This window comes from Berghia stephanieae, chromosome 4, assembly GCF_034508935.2.
Source record: "Berghia stephanieae isolate SIO BIC M18660-M18661 chromosome 4, UCSD_Bste_1.3, whole genome shotgun sequence".
Classification (NCBI taxonomy): Eukaryota; Metazoa; Mollusca; class Gastropoda; order Nudibranchia; family Aeolidiidae; genus Berghia; species Berghia stephanieae.
Window position 1 is genome coordinate 26,931,772 of NC_088363.1, and position 25,294 is coordinate 26,957,065.

Genomic DNA, 25,294 nt, shown 5'->3' on the forward strand with positions numbered 1-25,294 from the left:
GGAAGACTACTGTTCGGAGACTTCTTGTTCAGACCCCAACATATTTGGTATTGAAATGGTCAATATGAAGTGGCTGGACAATATTCTGTGATTTCTCATTTTAAGAGTGGTGGATTTCATAGTTTATAGAGCGTCCCTCTCGTGGCCAGGCAGAGGTGCCGTAACAATCGGGTAGATTCAACTCCCCATCGCCGCAAAAGTTTTTTTTATTCTCTGTTGTCTTCAGGCACTTCTCTAATCACTTCATGTCTTGAAATTTCTAGAGATATTGCTTGGTTTCAACAAACCATCTCACCCCCGACTTTCCTCATTTTCCATTATTGGAGACCGAGTTGATCGGTAGATAGAACGTTTTAAAACGAACTGGTCAGTATAAAGGTATTCTTGTTTGGTTTCAACATTCCGTCCCGCCAATGTTATCATTTTCATTTTAAGTGGTACATTATTGGAGACCAATTTGTTCGGTACATAGAACATTTTATTTCGAGATGTTCAATATGAAGTGATAGAACAATGGTCTGTGATTTTTTCGAATATTGTTTCGTTTCAATAATCCGACCCGCCCCTGCTCTCCTCATTTATCCATTTAGTCAGCCCCACATCAAAAACCTACATAGAAAGTTGTATAATGAAATGGTCAGTGTGAAGGGATTCAACAAGGGTATGTGATTACTAAAGATATTGTTTGAATTCAATATTCCGTCCCGCCCTTGCTCTCCCCATTTTCCACTAAACCGTCTCATTATTGGAGGCCTACTTGTTCAGTGCTTAGCAATAACGTTTTATAAAAAAAATGGTCAGTGTGAAGGGATTCAACAATGGTCTCTGATTTCTTAAGAGATTGCTTGTTTCAACATTCTGTCTCGCCCCAGCCTTCTTCATCTTTTTTTTTTTTAATGACACATTATTGGAAACCTCCTTGTCTAGTTCATAGGAGATGTTACATAATGACGTTGTCAGAATGAAGTTGTTGAGCAATGGTCTGTGATTACTTTAACGATTGTTTGTTAATTATTATTATTATTATCATTATTATTATTGTTATCATTATTTATTATTATTATTATCATTATTATTATTATTATTATTATTATTACTATTATTATTAGTATTTATTATTATTATTATTATTATTATTATTATTATTATTATTATTATTATTATTTATTATTATTATTATTATTATTATTATTACTATTATTATTATTATTATTATTATTATTATTATTATTATTATTATTATTATTATTATTATTATTATTATAATCATCATCATTATCATTATTACTATACTACTATCATCATCATCGTAGATCGAGGGGTGATCACAAATAAGGAAGATACGTGACCCATGATGATGGTGATAGAATCAACGAGTGTTATCTCACGCATATCAACTCGGACGAAAACCACAATATAATAATAATAATTCTCTGTATAATTTTGCTTGCAGACTTTGAGCAAGATAGCTGGCATAACATGTTATCACTATTTACACAGACGCTTTATAGGAAACTAACAATGTACACACATTACTAATGGCAGATTTGATCGATCTGCGCCTCAACACAGGACAATATACAGAGTATTATCTTTACAATTGTGGTCTAAATGTATAAAGAACATATTGAAAGTTTGAATTAGATCCCATGATACCTGAAACTGTGATCCATGACAACACTAAATCAAAATATGACAGCTTCAGAGTAGAATGAGATACATAACGAGGAATGTTTCGAGCGCAAATAATTCTTCAACCAGCAATAATTGTGGCTGTAATGGTACACAAACACACAAGACACACACACACACACACACGCACACACACACGCTCGAAACAATATTGTAGAAGTTGATCAAAATTATACTTGAAATGTTTTATAAAGTCTCCTTATAAATAAATAGTATATAAATTACAAAAACAAAAACCATAAAATAATAGTGCTCAACTTTTTGATAAAAGGAGCTATCTATAATACATTTCAAGTATAATTATGATCAACATCTACAATGATATTATTTTAAGCGTTCGCTCTCATCAGGAAGTGATGAGAGCGAACGCTTGAAACAATATTGTAGAAGTTGATCATAATTATACATGAAATGTTATACATATATATATATATATATATATATATATATATATATATATATATATATTATATATATATATATATATATAAATTATGCATAAAGTTTGATCTCACGTGAAGTAGAGTGAAGTAATGATAACAAAAAATAACATTGGTAAAGAACATATTATTCCTCGTGGATAGCACATTGATTTGAGAGTGAAGTAGGTTATTTGATAAACGAGCATTTGATTTTATACGTTTACGTTAATAGTACAAGAACAACTTTGTGGTCGTGTGGTACGACTCGAGGCCCACGTACCAGAAGGCCCCCGGGAGGCTCAAAAAAGAGTTGGAAAAGCCTTCTTATCAACATTCTCTCACCACACTCAGGTGTCAAGTGAGTACCTGACCAGTAAAAGTGTTGTGTCTCTCGGAAAATAATAGCGATAGCGTCTTATATGTTAAATGTTCCTGATGGCTTGGGACCGTTGTAAAGTACGTTGAGCACATTAAATGGATTTTGATCAATATAAAAGCTCCAGCTCAAGAGCAAACTAATATGAAAGAAACTTTCCAAAGACTTGTCATCAGGGTGAATTCTCGGGGACTTCCTATTATTGTCAAATAAAACCCGAAGCACGTTATCGTTACAATGCATTTACTATAAACTTGATCATATACATATATGCGATGCCGTTATCAATAGAAATAGGACGAAAGTAACAAAATAACTAAAGGATAAACATAATATTGTCGTACTCTGAAAAAAAAACTCACATTTTTTTAATTGGCCACAAAACTCACACCTTCAAAAATAGATCGATTAATTGACCCTCAACCTGTAAAAAAAACTCTCAAACCTGGGACTTCCTTTAAGTCTCAGGTTTGAAAGTTTTTGACAAAATGGGGGGGGGGGGTTGTTTTAATCGATCGATACGTGAGGGACGAGTTTTCTTGCCCCCAGTTTTTTTTTTTTTTTAATCCAGTGTAGGGCTGACTAGAGGGGAGACTTTTATTTTCTCATTTCCATTTCGTTGACTAGATTCCTAGGCCAGCACCTAATTTGATATTGGACGTAAATGATGACAAAAAGAGAATGATACGTTGGTATTTAATCTAATTAACAGGCATTTTTGCAACATGACTGAATACTAGATAACATATTCAGAAAAAAAAAGAATTAATGAAATAAGCAAAGCATTATTTATGTGACGTAAATGTACAGTTTAAACGGCCTCAATGTTCTTTAGAAGGTAACACTATAGATCAAAAGCCTTCCTTTGTCAACGTGAATAGACCTTTCCTGGATCTTTCTGGATTCTGGGTCAGAGTTTGCCATTTGAATTCTTATTGTTGTTTGTTGACGAAAAGTTTTGACCCCGAACAGTTCCTTTTCAAGCGTTTTGCACTATATTTGAAGGTGTTGTATTTATTTTTGTTCAATACTTTTGCGATACACTCATAAAGGCAATACTTTTGTGATACACGCATAAAGGTAATACTTTTGTGATACACGCATAAAGGCAATACTTTTGTGATACACTCATAAAGGCAATACTTTTGTGATACACGCATAAAGGCAATACTTTTGTGATACACACATAAAGGCAATACTTTTGTGATACACGCATAAAGGCAATACTTTTGTGATACACGCATAAAGGCAATACTTTTGTGATACACTCATAAAGGCAATACTTTTGTGATACACTCATAAAGGCAATACTTTGTGATACACGCATAAAGACAATACTTTTGTGATACACGCATAAAGGCAATACTTTTGTGATACACGCATAAAGACAATACTTTTGTGATACACGCATAAAGGCAATACTTTTGTGATACACGCATAAAGACAATACTTGTGTGATACACGCATAAAGGCAATACTTTTGTGATACACGCATAAAGACAATACTTTTGTGATACACGCATAAAGGCAATACTTTTGTGATACACGCATAAAGGCAATACTTTTGTGATATACACATAAAGGCAATACTTTTGTGATACACGCATAAAGGCAATACTTTTGTGATACACGCATAAAGGCAATACTTTTGTGATACACACATAAAGGCAATACTTTTGTGATACACTCATAAAGACAATACTTTTGTGATACACGCATAAAGGCAATACTTTTGTGATACACGCATAAAGACAATACTTTTGTGATACACGCATAAAGGCAATACTTTTGTGATACACGCATAAAGGCAATACTTTTGTGATACACACATAAAGGCAATACTTTTGTGATACACGCATAAAGGCAATACTTTTGTGATACACACATAAAGGCAATACTTTTGTGATACACGCATAAAGGCAATACTTTTGGGATACACGCATAAAGGCAATACTTTTGTGATACACTCATAAAGGCAGAGCAAGAAGAACCCTGTGCTCTTCGAATGATCACGTTTAGTGAATGGAAATCAATAACTTACGAGTAAAACCTCGAATTCCATTTTACTTTGTCTTTTACTTGATTTCTTATAGCCTTCATTGGTAGGGACTAGAGTTTATTTCAATTGTTTCAGCTTATTTTTCAATGTAATGATACAAGGCAATAATTATATTATTTCAAGATATCAAACATACTTTAAAAATCACTAATCATTGTTATTATTGTGACTCACCAGTATAGAAATAATGATTTTCGTGCCGTTTTCATCCCGAGGTCTCTCTAAACTTTGATGTTTTTCATCATCCATTTCGTGCACACCGACAAATTTCCTATCTGGCGTCCAGGTACCTGAAATTTTGAAAGATGCAAATGGATTAAATACTGCCTGTACTGACATGACGTACCTGAGAAGAAATAGCACGTTTTTTTTTTATTTTGGCTGGAAAACTCGTCCTTCAAATACCGATCGATTATAATGACTCTCATCTTGTCAAAAACGATCAATCCTGGGACTTTCCAGGTTCGAAGGACGAGTAAACTGACCAAAAGTTTAAATGGTGTTTTTGTAGAGCGACGGCAGTTTGAAATTCTATTGCCAAAAATCAAAATAAGTCACACAACATGTTTTTCTGAAAAGTTTGTCATTTTTTTGACCCATCACCTTGAACCAGTATACTATGTCAGAAGTCACCAGTTGACATGGAGTAATTCTAAAGTGAAAACGAAACAGAAATTATAATTTTCAGCTTTTTGCAGTTTTGTTGTATGGCTCGGTGGCTCAGTGGTAAAATGCCTTGTCTTGTTACAAATTCAGACAATGTTAAGCCTGATCAGTGGCCGGATGAGTGACAGTGATTGTGGAAAGTTCTAGCCCCGAATGTTGCTATTCGGGGGTTGGAAAAGTTAAAACGGTGCAGCTTTGTGCGCTTTGTGGATGACACTCGCCTTCAGACTTGTAGGTAACTGGTTTGTGTCGCATTGTGGGCCCCGAAAAGTTGAGTCCTTGAAATAAAAATCTCTTCACTCACATTATCTCACCGTACTCAGGTTAAAATGAGCACGGGAAATTGTTTATTTATCATAAATTATGACAATAAGATGGACTTCCATCTCTGCTACAACCCCGTCAAATGGAATCTGAAAAACTGTCCTCAATATTTTAGACGATAAAAATAGAAAGCAAAATCCAGCAAAACAACATACACACACACACACGCACGCACACACACACACACACGCACACACACACACACACACATTCACACACAAACAAAAATGGAGTAATACAATTTATCATCCAATAGCAAGCAAATTGTTAAAATATTCATTATATCTAATATTCGGTTGATTAAATTTTGCAAAGTCTATCTAAATACTAAAGCAAAGCAAAAATAGGTAAAGGAAACGGAATTTATTTGTCACCAAAAGTATCAATCCTGTAACATGCCGGAGTCAAACCAAATAAAGTTGAAAGGTAAAATCATAAGTAAAATGAAAATTGGATTTTTGTTAACATAAGCTAGCTGTGTTTCTTTTTCTAGTTAAATCATGTAAACTTATACCCAGGTTTAGTAATTTTGACGTTACGAGGACATTCAATTTTAAGCATTATTGGAAATATCTGCTCGCCCCGTCTAGGTAATAATTTGAATCGATGAGTCACATTAAGTATAAAAATAATGACATATATACGTCTATAATCCGTCTAAAAGTCATGTTTTATACGAGTAAATATATTCAAAATAGTATTTTGACTAAAACTGTGAAATGTCTTGCACAGGGACTGACACTATGATAAATAATCAAATAGCAATGCCGTTTTTTTTAAATGATATTATTATTCCCGATAGTCATTTTTTTTCTTTACTGCACGATTGACAATGTCCATTGTGATAGTCCTTCAAAACCATGGAAATAATCCCAGTTTTATAACGTTAAACTGATAATAGCAATTGCTTGCTACCTTCGGATTAGACGTGGGATCTTATCCGCAGAGTTCTGTCCGCCAGATCTACCAGAACAAGCTGCCTAATCAATGTTTGGTGGACAAGGGAGTCAGAAATATATATATATATATATATATATATATATATATATATATATATATATATATATATATTATACTGCACTTGGGATTAATAACGGTCACTTTGCTTGTGAATGAGAAGTACTCTACCAAAGGAACTATTTGAACCACTTGTTCAGCATAACAAGCGACGATTTTTAAAGTTACTTCAGCTATATTAATGTCTGTGACAGTCTCTTAGGTGCTGGATTATATTTTGTTAATATATGAAAGCTATAAAAATAACTATTCATTCATTATAATACATTTCGAAATAATACTATAAACGATACCTTTGTCATTTGTCGTTTTTGTTTTGTTTCTTTTGTTTGTTTGTTTTTTGTTTTGTTTTTGTTTGTTTGTTTTTGTTTTGGGGATTTTTGGGGGGTTTTTTGTTTGTTTTGTTTGTTTTTTGTTTTTTTTTTTTTTTGGATATTCGACAAAAAGAAAATATATTTTGTCACTTTCTCAATATCCCGTTAAATGCCGTACTCTTGAAAGACAAGTATATAAAATTTGTCCAGAAAACTCGTCCTTCAAATATCGATTGATTAAAATGACTTTGCGAAGTCCCAGGTTTGAAAGTATTTGCCAAGATGATGATCATTTAAATCGATCTATATTTGAATGACGAGTTTTCTGGCTAAAATTTGGAAATAGGTACTTGTATTTCGAGAGTACCACAATTGACTGGTTAAACGACTAAGGTCAAGGGCTGACACATAATGTACCTTGTCCTGTTTATTTCCTAGACCAAAACAAATGACCGTGTCTGTTACTGCAGATATTCAAACAAACAAAAAGTCCATAGATTACCCCAAGATAATATGATAAGATAAATATTTGTGACCCACTGTCTCTAAACGGTATTACATTGTCATTGGAAGTGGAATGACACATTGATGCTATAATAGGCATTTATATCTATTATATATGAAATTTAGAATAGTTTTGTTTGTATCATGGAAAGAAATAGATTTAGTTTCATAATATGGTTAAACCCAAAATGTAACACTTATGATCGTTATAACTGTATGTTCGCTATTTTATTTTATTTTTTTAATTATTTTTTTTGCTTCCGATTCATTTCAACATAACACCAGTTTGTCACGGAGGGCCACGTTTTAGAAAAAAATCTTAAATTGTTTGCTCACCGATTCGTTTATGTCCCTTGTCCAGTGCGATGGAGTAAACCCCGAGAGTGTAATTCTCTCTGGAACCATCGTCACTGAAAGACAAATTCCCGCTCAGACCCAGGGGAGTTTTCTGAAATTGGTCAGGGTTGAAAAGTTGATATTAAATTGTGAGACGTAGGTAATTGAGTGAGGTCAGTCACGTGATATCCCAAGGGGTCAACAGAAGCTTGAATTCGTCTAAGATTTTGTTGGCTAGAATAACTATCTAAAACGTTGTTCAAAAATTGAAGGTATGCGTTTAAGTCCAATACTCACCTGTTCTGTATGTCGGATCAATCAGATCAATGCATAAAACTATATAAACCCTGATAGTTTGATCGGATACCAGTGCTTAGTCTTGTGTCTCGACGCTACAGCGCTATATATGTTTTTCAGAATTATTTAAGCATTCCATGCCATTAAACAATCCCGACATAAGATGCGTTTTTAGGCAGTAGGTTACATTTTCTTTTCAGAGCGTGGATCGTGCACTTATATATCAATAATGACGATACATAAAGGGGGTGGAAAAGTGCAACCGCCAGACGAACAAAAAATTTGGTGGTAACTGAGAGCCAAACCCGGGACATAATAGGGCAGAGAAGTCGTGACGTCACACCTTATACTCTCCGCTTCCAAGCTCCTTGGAAGTGTTATGTAACCAGCCCTTTGGAGGACTCGTAATGAGCAGGTGGCATATTGCATCATAAGGTTTCATAATTATTTTTGTGGCAGGATGTATTGGCATATTCTGAAGATTTAGGGATGATCTTTATTGACTGCATTTATTTAGACTAGACTATAAGATGCCATCACTCTGAAACCAGAAGATCATTTACACAAGGTAGATATCCAGTCCTCCGGAAGATTGGTTTTCGCTTCCTATGAGATCGGAACCAGTTTTTTTTTTACATCACACTTTTGATCCCTATTGACAGATTACCCTACATCGGGTTGAGAGAGAGAGAGAGAGAGAGAGAGAGAGAGAGAGGGAGAGAGAGAGAGAAAGAAAGAGAGAGAGAGAGAGAGAGAGAGAGAGAGAGAGAGAGAGACAGGAGGTGGTTAGCAAGCTATCGCACTAGCACTGAGACATTACTAAAATATCAATTCCGACAGCAATAAAAGATTACTCACCATCTTAGTGAGATTAAGCAATTCCTCCCCCAACATCCAAGCCAAGGGTGGTTTTGTTGTGCAAGGAATTCCCTTGGTTTGATTCAGGTTGTAGACCTCTTTCCGACGGAAGATCCACCGTAAGTTCTCTGTGTTATCCAGAAGGAGACCGGAAACAGCTGATTCCAATACACTGAGGCCGTCTACGGCGAGCACTGCGTGCACCTGTGGACACACATTTCCGGTTCCGGTCTACGTCTCGAATGATGGGATTAGTGATTAGATATAGGGGTAGAAACGGAAGTGGAAGGAGGATGTGTTTCCGGCGGGGTTTACAAATAAACTATTAATGAGGTGCCGCAGTGTTGTTCAAAGCAGAAGGAAGCAAAAAATATAGTGTAGAATTTCATGGTGAATTTTTCCGATATTATAATAATATCCTGATTTTTTTTTCAATAGCACAATGGAGCTGCCTGAAGAATGGTTAGGATGAATAAATAAAAAGCAAAGTAAAGAAGATCCAGAAAATTTGAATGTTTCGGTTATCTTACATTCTTCCTACAGAAGCAAAGAGTAAATGAAGAAACGATCAAGTACAAAGAAAAGCCCTAATAAATGAGTTTTATATAATCACACTGTTACATTTTCTATTATCTATTTTTAACATCTTTAATTCGGTTGAGATTTATTTCTTTTGTCATGGGATCTCGATAGCGCAGTTAGTAGAGCTGTGTCCTCAAAAGCAACGGAACCGGAATAGATTCCAAGTACACTCAGGGTTTATCTGACCCCCTGTTCAGCTTGCAGTCATTGGGTGTAGCTGGATTCGTTACATCCGGCGGAAAGTACAATGCAATAGACTAGCTTCATATTCAAAAGGTAGCACAGATTGAAAATGTCAGGAACTAGAGAGCGATCCCAATTTCATGAGTCTCGTGGTTTTTGCGGAATGCTATTCCTTCTATCTATAAATCGATAGTAACCTTTACCGTGTACAACTTGTTAAAAACTGTATTATTTTGTTGCGTTTTTTTTTTTTTTGTCTACCGCCATTTTCCACGGATGTTGTGTTATTTATAGAGCTTTCGACTAAAAATAGTCTTGGCAAGCATATATTAATGTGGAAAGAGCGCTTTTGAAACTTTGAACCTAAGAGATACGATTCAAGTGAAATAATCGAGATTTAGATTCACGACCTCTCATATCGAAGGGAAATAAGCTGCCATCCGCTCGCTGATACGCATACTTTAAATGATGACGTATTTAGAAGATATATATATATATATATATATATATATATATATATATATATATATATATATATATATATATATATATATGAGAGAGAGAGAGAGAGAGAGAGAGAGAGAGAGAGAATGAGAGAGAGAGTTATTTGTGTCGACAAAAGACATCAACATTTAATAATTCAAAGAATTATGGGCATGATCTTGCTTTATTAGTTTCCCTGAATTAAAAACAACATTTTTTCCTCAAATCTAAGAGCATGTCATGAATTGAATAGCCTGAACGGTATAACAAAGTGAAAACGATTTGCGGACAAAGTGTCAATTTTTTCCACACTTCTTGTAGGGTGTATTCCAATAGTTTTTTTTATGCCAGAACTTACATTTTTGCATTGTGTCCAATTAAAAAAAGGGTAAAAATTTAGTATTTTAATAGTTTATATTTCAAAGCAACCTAATTTTAATGTATTTTTGTGGCGAAGCGCTAAGAGAATGACATTTTAGCACAGCCTCATAATCTCTATTCTTATCACTATATCCACACCTGCCAACTACTACGGAAATTTACGTAAAAATACAAATTTTTGGGTCCTAATTGCCAATTATAAAAAGATCTTTAATTCAAAAGACTTCTTTAAAACGGAGTTTTGTTGCTAGAGCTAGTATATAAAGGAGTTAAAGCATTACTCTTATGTATTAAAACAGAAATTGGTCATTTTAAATGGTAGTTATAATGTCTACTGTGTTATACTCCCTGAAAACTGCGAATGTTTCCAATTCCACGTTTTTAAAAATGAGCTTCTATAAAGCGCAATATCCACTAAACGTGCTCAAACGCTTTACAAGGGGTCCCTGGCCAACAGCAACATTTAATATGTAGGTCGGGACATGACGCATGTTAGGCGATATTGCAATTTTTTTCGGACAGAGACAATGCTGTTAACGGCCAGGTACTCATTTTACACCTGAGTACGATGAGAGAATGTGAGTAAAGATCTTTCTCCAAGGACTCGACTATGCGCCGAGCGAGGCTCGCACCCAGGACCTTTCGATCCGAAAGCGAGTGTCATACCACAAGAACACATATCATTACCCCTGAAAACTCCGAATGTTTCCGATTCCAAGTAGGCAGCTGTGCTATAGATAGTTCGAAGATGACGTCACTCAGGTCTTTGTTATTGTTTTTTGCCATCCATGTTATGAGCTTCTTAGCCAAGCGCATACTAGCTATATCATACTTACAGGTAGACCAGATCGATGGGGCAAGTCATGCTGGTGACGGAGTCTCTTCATTTTTCTCATCAATTCGCGACTTTGTCCGTAATGTCCATCAAGGAGTTGAAATCCTGTAACGTTAACACCGCCGTGGTAAAACCGTGACAAGTTCAAGGCTTTGTAGTCCTGGAGAATATTGAAATAGAATTATCATAGCCCCTACTCGTTGATAGTATTGCTTAATGATATCGGGTATAGAAAAATATTTTAAAGAGTGTCGTCTTCTTGAGCTTGTAATTAATTAACTATAATAAGTATTTATTCTATTTATAAAATCATATTATTGTAGATATCAAATGCTTTTAATGTTTTATAACTTTTTGAAAAAGCGCATTGAGGCTTAGGGCGAAGGCGATATATTAAATATACTGCCATTACATAAAATTAATTATGCCCTTCCGCCACATCATAAGATATCGTCGCCTAGGCATTCCACGAAGGATTATAGATAATTCATCAAACAAGATGCCTGATGTCAACAGGAATCACCCATGTTGTCCAAGTGAGTATATTGGGGGTTAATAGTCTTGCTCAAGGAAAAAAACCGAAAGTGCCTGAAGCGGGGCTCGAACCCGGGACCTTCCGGATCACAGTGCAATGTTTTAACCGCTCGGCCACTTCGCTATTACAAATCATTACCAATAGACAAACAATTTGTGACGTTAGAATGTTAAGCGTTAAAGTTAACTAATAAATGTTTTTGTTTAAAATTTTCCCATCAGAATGAAGGGAATCAGGATCATTTGAGGGGTTAAATAAAAAAATTCTTGCACTCTAAAGGTTTGGAATCAGAACGTTGTTGCTGTGCACACTCACAAGTTCTAGCAGCGATTGTCGATCTTCTGGTCTTTCAAAAGCAAGAGTGCAAGAATCTTCATTTAGTGAACTTAAGAGTAATGCGCGTGGACATACTTTTCGCTGCGGAGATACCTTATACGATTTTATATTAATTTAATTAACTTAGCTTCAAAAGAAAAAAAAACATTGCAAATTTGATGACAACAGACAGAAATTCTAAACGGGAATACAAACGAAAGGTTGGTAACATTAATGAAATTAAGGAGCAGGCACCAGTATAAGATAATGATCTGAACAAGTGTGTATGAAAGGTGCCAGACAAAGCAGGAAAGAAAAATAGAAGAAAAAAAACCATCCCAAAAAATCAGCCGACCTTGACTAGGGATCGAACCTCAGACCTTCTGATTACCGGTCAGAGGTGCTACGATTACCACCTTTTATACACACTTGTTCGGATGTTTATTTTAGAATGGTAAAAGGCTGAAAAGATGTCATTCTGTTGTGTTGGTGGTAACAAGGAAGGATTTCTTACCAGCGTCCCAAGGAGAAATGAATACCCCAGCTTGTTCATGCCAACCTCTGGAATCTGAAATAATTGAAATACCATTATATCTCCTATAGCTGCCTTACAGCAAACCAAATGGCGGGTGTAGGTAGAGAAATATTTTGAAAGGATACAATTATAACTATGTCTATTGCCACATCTACTACATTTGAGATAAACTGAAAATTATAATATATTTTATACTTTTTTATGTGTGCGGTTTTGTGGTCTTGTGGTTTTAGAACACTGGCTTTCGAACTTCTAAGTACTCTGTTTGCGTCCTTTTGTAGGCGGTAAAAAGTTGAATAAATGGGAAAGGCTCTATTTACTCTCATTTTCTCGTCGCTGGACATTTTCGAACAGTTCCCAATACCACCGCGCGACCTTGGGAGAGCGCATTTGGAACGAGTTCAAAATTTCAAACACATGAATTCAAGAATACTATATTATACCCTCGTCCTACGACCTCGCCTATATTCTTTATTATCCAAACAGATTGTTTTATACACCGAATGGTTCTCGAAGTTTACGATTTGACTTTGAGATGTGGCATTGTAAATGTAAATCATGTAAATCTCCTTTTAGTAAAACCGAATATGTATTGAACTCCTACATTTTTGTTGTCGTTTTTTAAAAATAATAATATTTTTGCTATTATTACGCTAGAGTAAAATCGGGTTTCCCCAAAACGAAAATGGTATAAAAAAATGTGTTTTGTCAGTGTATGATGGTGAAGTTATGACAAAAAGAATAATGAGAGAAACTATGATTTGAATTAAATCCTGTATCACTTTAAAAAGATATGTTCAAATATATAAAAGTAGATAGATATTATATAGACGAGACAACAAAAAAAAAAAGAATGTATGCATTTATCCACGCAAGTAAAGAATTTCCTGAGATCTTAACCCTATCATTGAGGTGTCCTCAACCTATGCATAATTCATGACAGGGTAATATGGCATAATGTTTATTTGTACCAATCTGCATCTGGATGATATGAGATAAGTAGTATTACTCACTCCAACGCAGTAGAAACTTCTATTCGATAAAAAGGTCTTTGAAATTAGGAAAGCAGGGGAGGGGAAATTAGAGAAAGAGAATAAGAGTATAGTGGTGGTGGTGGTAGTAGTAATTTTAGTAGTAGTAGTAGTAGTAGTAGTAGTAGTAGTAGTAGTAGTAGTAGTAGTAGTAGTAGTAGTAGTAGTAGTAGTAATAGTAGTAGTATAGTAGTAGTAGTAGTTGTTGTTGTTGTTTGTTGTTTGTGTATAGTAGTATATAATTAGTAGTAGTAGTAGTGTAGTAGTAGTAGTAGTAGTAGTAGTAGTAGTAGTATAGTAGTAGTAGTAGTAGTAGTAGTAGTAGTAGTAGTAGTTGTTGTTGTTGTTGTTGTTGTTGTTGTTGGTTGTTGTTGTTGTTGCTGTTGACGTTTTGGTAGATGGAGGAAGATGAAGAGTGGAAAGGAGAAAGGAATAATGAGAAGAACAGACAGAATAAGAACAGTGGGATTGACTAGAAAAAGAAAAAGGATGGGGTGGAGAAAGTTGAGAATGACGAAAAAATAGAGGATGATTAAGGATAGAAGGAGAAGCAGGAGGACTGGGATGAGGAAGAGAAGAAGAATAAGAATAAAGGGAAAGAGAAGGTGTAAAAATTAGGAAATGTTTGAATAATATAAGGGAAAGGAAATTAGTCCGTCAGAGCCATAGGGCCTACGGGGCCCGAGTTTATCCCTGTGTCTATAGCCGGAAACGGACAATAGCAGTCGTTTGCTATTTTTGGGATAGTACGTTTGTCTATCGCAATGTACTTTCTGCCAGATCTATTAAACCCAATCGCCCATTCACTGTTGGGTGGAAAGTAAAATCATCGACTTTACCCGGGATCAATCTTTGTCCCTTTGCGTGCGAAGCGTAGTGCTATAACATATGAGCTATCGGGACCTCCAAAATGTAAAGAAAGAGTGAATGAACGAATGAACGAATGCATAAAACTGCAAACCCCTTCCAATAATAACCAACCCCATCGCCTTCTTTAGATCCTTCCTCTTAGCACCAAGGCGTCTTTCCTCATGCATAATTCATGGGACGATAATATGAACATGACAGTTTCAGAAGCGGGAAGGAACAAGGGCTCTCGGATCATCTATTTTTTCAATAATCATTACCAGACTTGTGTTTTATTTGTTAACATCTTTTTCATGAAAATGTGAATAATTTTGGGCATTGTTACTTATTCACTTCACTTATTTTATGGGTTTTAAGGAATTTACACAGTCTAGAAAAAAGACATGGTCAATGAAGAACGAGTGTTGTAAAATTAACTTGATAACAATAACTTTTATTATAAGAGTCTCAAATGTATATTTTGGTTCGAGTTTTTATCAACCATTCACACTTATATAAAGATCCAGTGAAAAAAATGGCAAAGTGCTTCAGTTTTCTTTCTTGTTAAAACAAACATGTTCAAGTCTCTATATAATAAACGTACACCCTTTCTCCATATTCTATCTAACCAACGATAAGCCGAATCTATTTTTAGAAATGATGGAAAAGACTTTGTTATGGGCTGGAGCGTGGCTGTCACATAAAAGACTTAGATTGATTCCTAGGATGCAGTTTCCTTTTTTACCTCATCATTTTCTCGTCCCATCACCAAGTCAGATATCTATATTATTATGATATTGCCTTTACGGGAGGGTGGGCTGTACTGGAGTAGAAGCCTGTGAGTTTAATCCTACTACTCTTCATCCTGGACACTTCAACTTCTATCAACGAATATAGTATCGTTGCTTCTATGTAGCATCAAAAAGTCACACAGGAGTAATAGGTACACACATATTCAGCCTCTTGGAGTGTAAGAAGTTAAGAGCCTAAACACTTGTTCGAGGGAGTTCTCTTCCCTGGAGGCTTTCTGTCTATACCACTACTCATATTTCTTGCAAAACTCATCTCAATCAAAGCATATCTCGTCATCCAATGGTGTCTCTTCCAGAGAATGTCTTTACACAAACACTTCTCTAATGAGCCGATGTCGTACCTTCACGTGAAAGTATACTACTACAACCAATGATCGGTGTCAAGGTTGCTGATTCTAATATAGATATTCACCGTAAGAAATAATATCCTCAACAATTATCTGTCTGTATCCAACCCGTCTCCTCCATTTAATCCCAAAACATTTCGTCTCCGTTGAAAATCATTTCTACGCGCTTTGGGATAAATATCTCCCCAAATTGCAGGTCTGATAACTCAACGGGATTATGGAAGATAGTAAGGAAAATACTATGAAACCAATGCAAATATACTCCATTATACCAATTGTAATTATAATTATTGTGCTCGGTTATAAAATCTATACACGTAAATAACATGGGTCTAAACACGCACCTCTTCTTGTTGTGTTGCCACATTTTCGTAATTGGGCTTTTAAGGGATGAAGTTATTAACTACTTTGTACGTGACGCAGAATTTGCGCATTTTTTAAAAACAAGAAGAGATTTTACTTTGTGGTCTCCAACTTCCCTTTGTGTTTTGATAGAGCCCATACGGAAAAAAAAGTTTGTTGCACTCTTTGTCATTTGAACCAAAAGTGAATGTTATTTATTGTTTTACCCAAGCCCAATGAATGGTTAATTGTCCAATTCTTTAAATCCATTTCTTTTTGTGACAGGCGTCATGTCTTATTCTTTACGTTACGTGTTGCTGTTAGTTAGGGACCCTTTGTAAAGCGCTTCGAGCACGTTTAGTGGATATTGCGCTATATAAAAGCTCAATAATTTTTTTTGAATAGTGCGTAAGAACTATTGTGGCTTGCTGTATTTGACTATTGATTGAATCATGAAAAAGCTAATTACTTAATAAAGCAAGACGTTCAAAATCATCTTTTTTTCTGTTATGACAGTAAAGGGATGGTCGGTTGTATCTTTCACCGAGTATTAAGCGATGTAGATCATTTTGTTCTCAAGTACCCCTAGTCCGTTAAACGTACTGTCATAAAAAGAACCATTCTGAATCTTGCATAACATACAAAGGAGGATTACTGATCAATTGGGAGCCATCCCCTTAGTTCAAATAGCTTCATAAAGACGTCAGAGAAATTTACAGATCATAAAAATAAAATTAAGCGTTCCTATTCCAATAATAAAGCCTTAGAATCTCACGTCCTTGGTGTTGTAACGTAAAGTAACATAAAAGTAATTTCCAGAAGCCTTTAAATTACATAAGAAGTAGTGTTACTGTTCAGTTTCAAAATTGGGGTCCCATAGCTCAGTCTGGTAGAACTCTCGCTTCACACTCCTTGGAAGGAGCTTTTGTCACTTTTAGTAGTCCTTCAGATTCATGAGGCCCATGACCACGTAGTTTATCCCGGTTTCTATATCGCGAAATAGACAATACCAATTTCGTGCTATCATTTTGATAGGACGCTAGTCTATCACAAATTACTTTCCGACAGATATAACAGACCCAGCTACCCAATTACGCCTTGTGGACAAGGGGTTCCTTTGCGTGTCAAGTGAGTGCCCTACCAACTAGGCTATCAGAATCTCCGTGTTTAATCAAAAGTAAGGCTAAAATGACTTACTTGCTTTAATACTGTAGCATAGGCCTCTTCCGAAGAAAGATCTAGAACAAATGCTTTGGTATCAAGCGTATAGTTGTCTGCGGAATCTGCCATTCTGAGATCATCATGAACACTTTGTATGTTGTTGAATCGAAGCATTGAGAACCATTGGACGCTGTCGTTGCGCATTTGTTGATGGATGTGCTGGAGGCGTTGGAGGCCTTGGGAGATGAAATAGAAGGTTTATTCAGTCCTCATTCGCTGGATAAAATGCATATCATGGTTTCAGTAATTGGGCAAAACGATGTTATGACAGCCATTGTTTTAAACGTTTTGGTTTTTCTTTCATGATAAGATAAATAAAAACTCACATCAATTCCTTGTCAAAGAATAATTCAGTATTCAGAAACTAGATTAAACACTAGAAATTGGCAATTTCCTATTATGCATGACCATTTAGAAAGTAAAGAAGGCCAGAAAAATATTTTCAGAATAGAGGGAAACAGAGGGACAAGAATAGGAGGGGTATACAACATATTAAGATGATCAAAGATGAGAAGGGAAGAGTATTGGTCATAGATGAAGAGATTCGATCACGATAGAAAACACCTCATGAATGAAGAGAATGGCAAGGGGAGGAGAAGTGCAGTTATATAACCTAAAGAGAAGATAAAAGATGAGATGAGAAAGAACTAGGTGTGGGATGCAGTGTAAAAGATGAAAAGGGGGAAAGCAGTTGGACCAGACGAGATACCAGCAGAAGTCTGGAAATCACTTGAAGATGAAGGGTTAAATTTCCTGGTGCGGTTATTCAACGACATCTTACAGAAAAATAAATGCCAGAAGAATAGACAAAAAGCATGTTGATCCCCATATACAAAAATAGGGGAGATGTTCAAGAATGTGGCAACTATAGAAGCATTAAGTTAATGAGTCACACAATGAAGATATAGGAAAGAGTAATCAATGAGAGGATTAGAACAGATGTAGACATAAGTGAAAAACAGTTTGTATTTGTTGCTGGTAAAAGTACAACGGATGCCATATTTGTTCTTAAAGTGACAGCAAAAAGTATAGAGAAAAGCAAAGAGAATCACACTGTGTGTTCATTGACTTGGAGAAAGCATATGATAAGGTACTAAGAGAAGAAATGTCTAAGAGCAAAGGGGGTAACAGAGAAAGATATCAAAATTATTCAAGATATGTACGAAGGATGCAAGACAGTGGTAAGGACAGCTGTTGGTTCAACTGAGGCATTTAATGTAAAAGTTGGATTGCACCAGGGATGTACTCTCAGCCAACTGCTGTTTACAATAGTAATTCATATTCTCATAGAACCCTTTAGGCATGAGGCACGATGAAACACGATGTGTGCGGATGACTTGTTACTTTTGAATAAAACAAAAGCTGAGGAGGGTTAAGCAGACCGAATACAGAGTATTTGTGCATCGGACAACAGAGAGCAGGACCACCAATAAAAACAGGAGAAGACGATGTGCTCGAGACAAACCAATTCAAATACTTAGGAACAACTGTACAAGGAGATGGGATCAATGAGATGGAGGTTAAGAAGAGGATAGAAACAGGCTGGAATAATTGGAGGAAGGTAACTGTGACAAATGAATTTCCGCGAAGCTTTAGGGGAAAATATATACATCTGTTGTAAGACCAGGAATGTTGTATGGATTAGAGACAGCAGCTACAACGAAGAAACAAGATAAAGAAGTTGTGGTGGCAGAAATAAGAATGTTGAGATGGTCAATTGGATGGACAAGAAAATATAAAGTGAGAAATGAACGAATTCGAAGGTTGACTGAAGTGAAGAATGTATCAATAAAGATGAGAGAAAGATTGAAATGGTTCGGAGATGTTAAGAGACGAGAGAGGAAGTACGTGGGAAGGAAAGTATTGGATATATACCATTAGCGGGAAAAAGGAAAAAGGGACGCCCAAAGACTAGATGGTTGGGTAGTGTAAAGGAAGATATGAAAGAATTAGGCTTGGAGGAGGAGGATGCTATGAACAGAGATACATGGAGATGTTGCATTGATTATGTCAACCCTGCAAAATTCGGGATAGGCTGAAAGGAGAAAAAAAAAGATATATATATATGCATGTGTATGTTGTTCATGTAAATGTGTTTGTGTTTGTGTTTCTTACCCTCGTCCGAATCATACAAAAAGTGGACGTGTTTCCATCCAAGAACTTCGATGACATCTACCATGGCTGCTGTGTGGTCTGGACGGAGATGAAGCTCGTAGCTGGGAAAGGAGAATGTTTGGACAAATGATCCGGTGAACAATAACACAAATTGAGTTTTGAAAGGATGAAATTGTTCACTTTTTACATGTTTCTGAATTTGATGATATAGTTTTTTTAATTTCTGCATGAATGAAAGAATGAATGAATGAATTTCAAAGTTATTTATTGTATTTATTTCAAGCAGCATTATGAAAACGTGTATCTGACAGTCTGTGAAGTGGACACCAAGCCTTTATTATCTGCTATGCGATCATCTTGACGAAGAAAATGAGGCGATGGGGGTCACGTGATAGAATATATAATAACAGGGGATTTTTAGGGCAACACTCCAGAAATCCTATAAAGATCTACATTACGATTACAAAAGGAGTAAGAGCCTTTCTCGTTAATTTCCTTTTCCTGTATTGATGACCGATTTGTGATCTGCCTTTTGGAACGGCTTTTCTGTGTCCAGTATATACTTTTAAAGAAATGTACACACTATACAGCTGTTTTAAAGACTTGAAAAATTGGTTGAGATAATTATGTCAACATGAAAAAAGTTTGAACACGAAATATTAAAAAAGAAAGATAACAACAGAGTTTGATAGTTGGTTGTAATGCCGCTCTGGGACTTTTTTGTTCCCCCTAAAACACATCATTTCAACACATGATGGTTACATATTTTTTATTTTAATTCTGACTACTGTGAAATCGTACTGAATAGTCTCTGAAATTCGGATCTTCACAAAAGCCTTTCTCGTTGTAAATTCGTGACCTTTGTGGCCTACAGTAGGTGGGGGAAAAAAACCAAAATGCCTTATCTCTCCCAATCCGAAAATGTAGAAGTGCTTGAAGCAGATATTTGGAATCTCCTTTTTAGCTGGGCATTGACCTGGATTAACGAGATAATTTGGTAGAGTGTCAAGTTCATTTTCGCGTCGCCTTTACTTTCACCGAATCTGCTACTGATGTTGACTATTGTGTGAGCAGTAAAACAAATTGGCCGACTAATGATCGACTTCAAACAGCTGCTTGCGGTGTCAGACGAACGCTCCAACCACCAAGCAAATTCGTAGGCATTATTCTAGGGATGAAGGTGGCAAGGCAATATCAATATACTCACAATATAATCACACAAAGATACTTGTACAAACAAATCTAAACACAGCAGGAAATTACTACTAATTAAACAGGTAAAGGTAATGTTTTGTTAACACGCCCTGTCGTACCTAAACTAATGATCTGTATGCTGAATGTCTTAAAATTGAGTGAATCCTTGTTGTTTTTGAAAATATATCTAGATTTTTGCTCAATTCTCTTAACCCCTAACATACCAAATATTATAGAAGCCGGGTAGAATTGTGTGACAAGACCAAAATGTGTTCTCATAAACAAAAAGGAGTCACTCAATTTTACGACAATCAGCACACTAATCATGGGCACGACTGGGTGGGTAAATAAGATGTTACTTTTTCCCAGATGTACACACAGCAAGAAATTACTACACATTTACCATAACATTTTTATATTTACCTGGGCTTGTGGTCGCCACTTCCCGGTGCCAGCGATAAAGAGGAAGTGACGTAAGGCATGTGGAAGGTTGAGGTCAACGATCTAACAATATCGGACGACTGGATGGACTTTTGGCCCAAGATGGCGAACACTCCGTGGGTCATTTGTCTGCAAACTGAAAATATTCCAAAGAAAATACCGGATTCATTTGCAATACAGCGAATTTATATTGTCACAAATGAGACCCACCGTCTCAAACCGGTATCATGACATGAAGTAACAGATGTCAAAGAATGGATAACCAGAAATATGAGACATTATTTCTTGCCACTTTCAGAAACAATACCAATTACTTAATCCAGGTTTCTTATATTTCTGCAATAAATTTTATTTTAATCGTCTATGTCAGGCAGACATAATAATACCTTTTTGGGGCGGCGGGTTGCAAATCGAAACACGGGGTTACATTTCATTTAATTTTTAAATTATTTTTTCATGGGTATACCTAACAAAATGATGTCAGTGAAGTCAGGAGCCGACTGATGGAAGGTTGGGTTTTTATCATAGCTACCTTCAGTACGTGCCTATCAACGAACTATCTGATCTTTGGAAGCATACATCATAATTTATCATAATGTTTCAATGTAGTCGTGCAGCGCAATTTTTTAGATAATTCGTGTCAAATAAAATTATGATCAATGGTCAAATTATGGAGGACGTGCTATTTTGGCTGTAAACAAGTATTCAAGATAATTATTTTACACATTCCCAAAAGCAATTTTTATTTCAGATTTTTCCCAAATTATATTTGTTCGTGTCAAATAAAGTCAAATATCTTTCTTGTTGATATTTTCGAATGAGAATCAAAGCCCATAGCTTATGAGGTTGAGCGTCAAAAAGAAATTTGACAAACGGGTCCGAATTATGGATTTTTTAAATATCCCCCTTACTTGTCAGTGTAATATTGCAGAAATAATTGAGTGCGACTCATAATTTTATTTGAGGAGGAGCCGTTAATACAATATAGAGCAACGTTCAATTTTATTGATAGTAGGCAATAAGTGTTACTGTGTACTTACTTCACTTAACAAAATCGAAAAAAAATCGGGTTTTACTGCCCTAAAGAAAAGTAAGCACAGCCTGTGTATCAACGAGGAATGCTTTAGACGGTGGATTACATGGATGCTATTTAGACCTTTAATGCAACCAATACAAAAAAATAAACAAAAACAAAAAAGGAAAAAACCCACTATATTCACGATCTGCTTTGCCAGAATACATGTGTAATGAGAAAACATGTCTGAACTATTACGACATGGCCACGTGGGAAAAGACACATGGGGTAGATCTTGTCAGGTTTGCTTTCAAAGTTAAGTGATAAATGAATCCCAATGGCGATATTATATCCAACAACCAATTGACAAAAGTGAAGCCTATATAAAGCCAATTTAACAGCTTCCCTATTGCGAACTAATGAATTACGGCTCCCATTTTGGACAGAGTTCGGTCATGCAAATTAAACTGGTGGACTGTAGTTGTTCCTAAATGCATTGCATTATTGATCCTTACATTATTAATTTACTTCAGATGTTCACGCCAGTCTTGTTATATTACTAACCTACATTAAGTAATGGCAGGGTTTGTTTTGTTTTTTGTTTTTTGTTTTTTGTTTTTGTTTTGTTTTTTTATTTGTTGGGTTTATTGGTTTGTTTGTATTTTGTTTTGTTTTTTTGTTTTTTATTTGGGGGGGGGGGGATCTTGACTTGGCTACTCTCCCTCACTCACGCACACAGACACAGCCTTTCTCCTTTCTCTCTCTCTCTCACACTCACAGACACACTCCTTTCTCTCTCTCTCTCTCTCTCTCTCTCTCTCTCTCTCTCTCTCTCTCTCTATATATATATATAATATATATATATATATATATATATATATTGACTTACTTGACTTAGATGCCTTTCGCGTCTCGAACGAAAGATCGGGTCGCCTTGGCTGTTTCCAGTATTTCCTGTGTAGGTGTCTCCAATATTGCCGGTCCTCTGCTAGGGTTCTCAGATTTTCAAGGTCCCCTGCCGTTATGAGACTAATATTTGTCCATGTGTTGTGAGGTTTTTGTTTAGGATCACAGGGAGTGTTGTGATCGGTCTTCCTCTGAAAAGGTTCCCGTGTTTTTGGAAGTATCCCGACATGGCTTGGTTAGCTGGTATGTTTTTGTCCCTGCGTAGTATGTGACCGAAAAGTTGCCATCGTTGTTGTAAAATGTCAAGGGAGATTGGTCTTTCTTTGTGATCTTATAGAGTGATTCATTTGAGATCTTTTTTGGGTATTTGATGTCAGTACCCTTCTAGCTGTGTGCGATGGAAGGCATCCAGATGTTCTTCTTCGGATTTTGTCAACGCCCAAGTGCCGCAGTTATACAGAAGTACCGGTTTTACAAGAGCATGGTACAGTTTCAGTTTGGTTTTTCTCTTTATTTTGTCACCTCTAATCCATACATTGGTGAGTTTACTGAGTGCGGCGTTTGATAGCTGTTTTCTTCTTTGTACATCCTCGGTGTCTCCAATTAGTGAGCCGACTTTCTTTGTTCTTTTCCATTCCTCTTTGTTCCTCGATATTGTTGTAAATTCGGTTTTATTGGCATTGACTTGGAGGTTATATTTCATGAGGGTATTTTGTATGATGTCTATATTTCCTGGTGTTGATCCAATAAAATCGACATCATCTGCATAGGCGATTTCTCTAGGGATTGCATTCTCAATATGAGTCGTTGGTTTTGGAATGACTTTTCGAACTTCTTTCAGAGCGTGTTCTAAGTATATTGTGAACAGAATCGGGCTCAGACTATCTCCTTGGGGGGTCCCGATGTTACTTTCGAACTGCGTCTGTTTTGTGGCCCGGTATATCCTTGGTTGTATCTTTGTGTTGCTGAGGAGAAATCGGATTATTCGGAGCTCGTCTTCGTCTACTATTTCTGTTAATATCTCCAAAAGTTTTTCCTCTGTCGATCGTATCAAAGGCTGCGGACATATCGATTCCGGTTATTGTTATGGATATGTTTTCTTTGAGTGCCTTTGCTGCCAACCATTTATGTGTCCATACAACGTCCGATGTGCTTCGGTCTTGGCGAAACCCGCTTTGGCTATGTGATAGATATTTTTCTATTTTCGGTCTGATTCTGTTGAGGACAATAGTTGACAGTGTTTTTCTTATGGTATTCAGTAATGTTATTTGGCGCAGGTTGTTTACGGGTCCTTTCGTTTTTCCTGGTTTTTGTATTGTAATTAGGACACCGCTGTTTATGTCCCAGTCTTTGTGTGTTGAAAATGTTTTGTTCATTATGTTTGCAATGCTCAGATCCAGGGAGAGGGTACCGCATTTCAGCAATTCAGCGGGAATTTCATCTTCGCCTGGGGATCTGTGATTGTTAAGGCACTTTATGCTATTTCTAACTTCAGTTGTTGTGATGCGGTTGTTTAGGTCTCTAGGGTTTCCTGAGAAGGGCGATATTTGTGAGACTTGTTTGTGAAATTTCTGCTGGAAGTGGTCAGTTACAATGTCAAGGATATCGTTGGGATTTGTTGTCTGTTTGCCAAATTTATCCTGTAGTTTTGGGTTCTCGAATGGTTTTCGGTTCAGAGATTTCGTCGCTTTGAACATAGACGATGCGTTATTTTTGGACTTTTCTATGTCTTCCACTTTTTTGTCTAATTCCTCGTTTCTGTGTTTTATTGTAAGTGATCGAATTGAATGCAGTATTTTGTTTCGTGCCGTTTTCACGTTTATTATTTCTTCCGAGTCTTTCGTGTTTTGTATCCTGATCCTAAGTTCTTTTTGTTGCCGCGATAGATCGTTAATAGCGATGTTAGCCGTTCGATTTGGTTTGTTCTTAGTTGTATTAATAGAGCCTGCACTTTCTTCCCCCGCATATTTCATTGCCGCTTGCGTCTCTTTCCATTCATTGTTTGGATTGCTGTTTTGCTTTATTTTCCATAGACTTGAGTTAAGTTCATATTGGTAATGAATGCGACATTCTCGCTCATTTACTATTTTTGCCGTGTTTATTTTGACTGCCGTTTTACCTTTCTGTCTTCGTTGTCTGTACACATTTATGTTGAAATTCGTTTTTACAAGTTTGTGATCGGATGTTAGCAGTGTACCACCGTATGATGGCGAGTTGGTTGAGTAGTGTTTATGGCGGTGTCGACATATGATATAGTCTATTTGGTTGTGTATTGTTATCATTTTGTCTTGGGTTTGGTCTTTCCTTTGT

At 36.1% G+C, this 25,294-nt stretch overlaps 1 protein-coding gene across 1 annotated transcript in view; it reads right to left on the minus strand.

The window, feature by feature from the left end:
* The window catches only part of LOC144971734 (glutamate receptor 4-like), a 122,823-nt gene that overhangs the window by 25,723 nt on the left and 71,806 nt on the right, over nucleotides 1-25,294 (minus strand). The window contains exons 4-11 of the mRNA XM_078912808.1: nucleotides 21,046-21,199; nucleotides 19,429-19,529; nucleotides 17,290-17,489; nucleotides 12,694-12,747; nucleotides 11,331-11,489; nucleotides 8,866-9,069; nucleotides 7,711-7,822; nucleotides 4,724-4,839 (exon numbers count right to left, since the gene is read on the minus strand). Coding sequence (XP_078768934.1) covers nucleotides 4,724-4,839; nucleotides 7,711-7,822; nucleotides 8,866-9,069; nucleotides 11,331-11,489; nucleotides 12,694-12,747; nucleotides 17,290-17,489; nucleotides 19,429-19,529; nucleotides 21,046-21,199 — 1,100 coding nt within the window. The remainder of the gene's footprint in view (nucleotides 1-4,723; nucleotides 4,840-7,710; nucleotides 7,823-8,865; nucleotides 9,070-11,330; nucleotides 11,490-12,693; nucleotides 12,748-17,289; nucleotides 17,490-19,428; nucleotides 19,530-21,045; nucleotides 21,200-25,294) is intronic.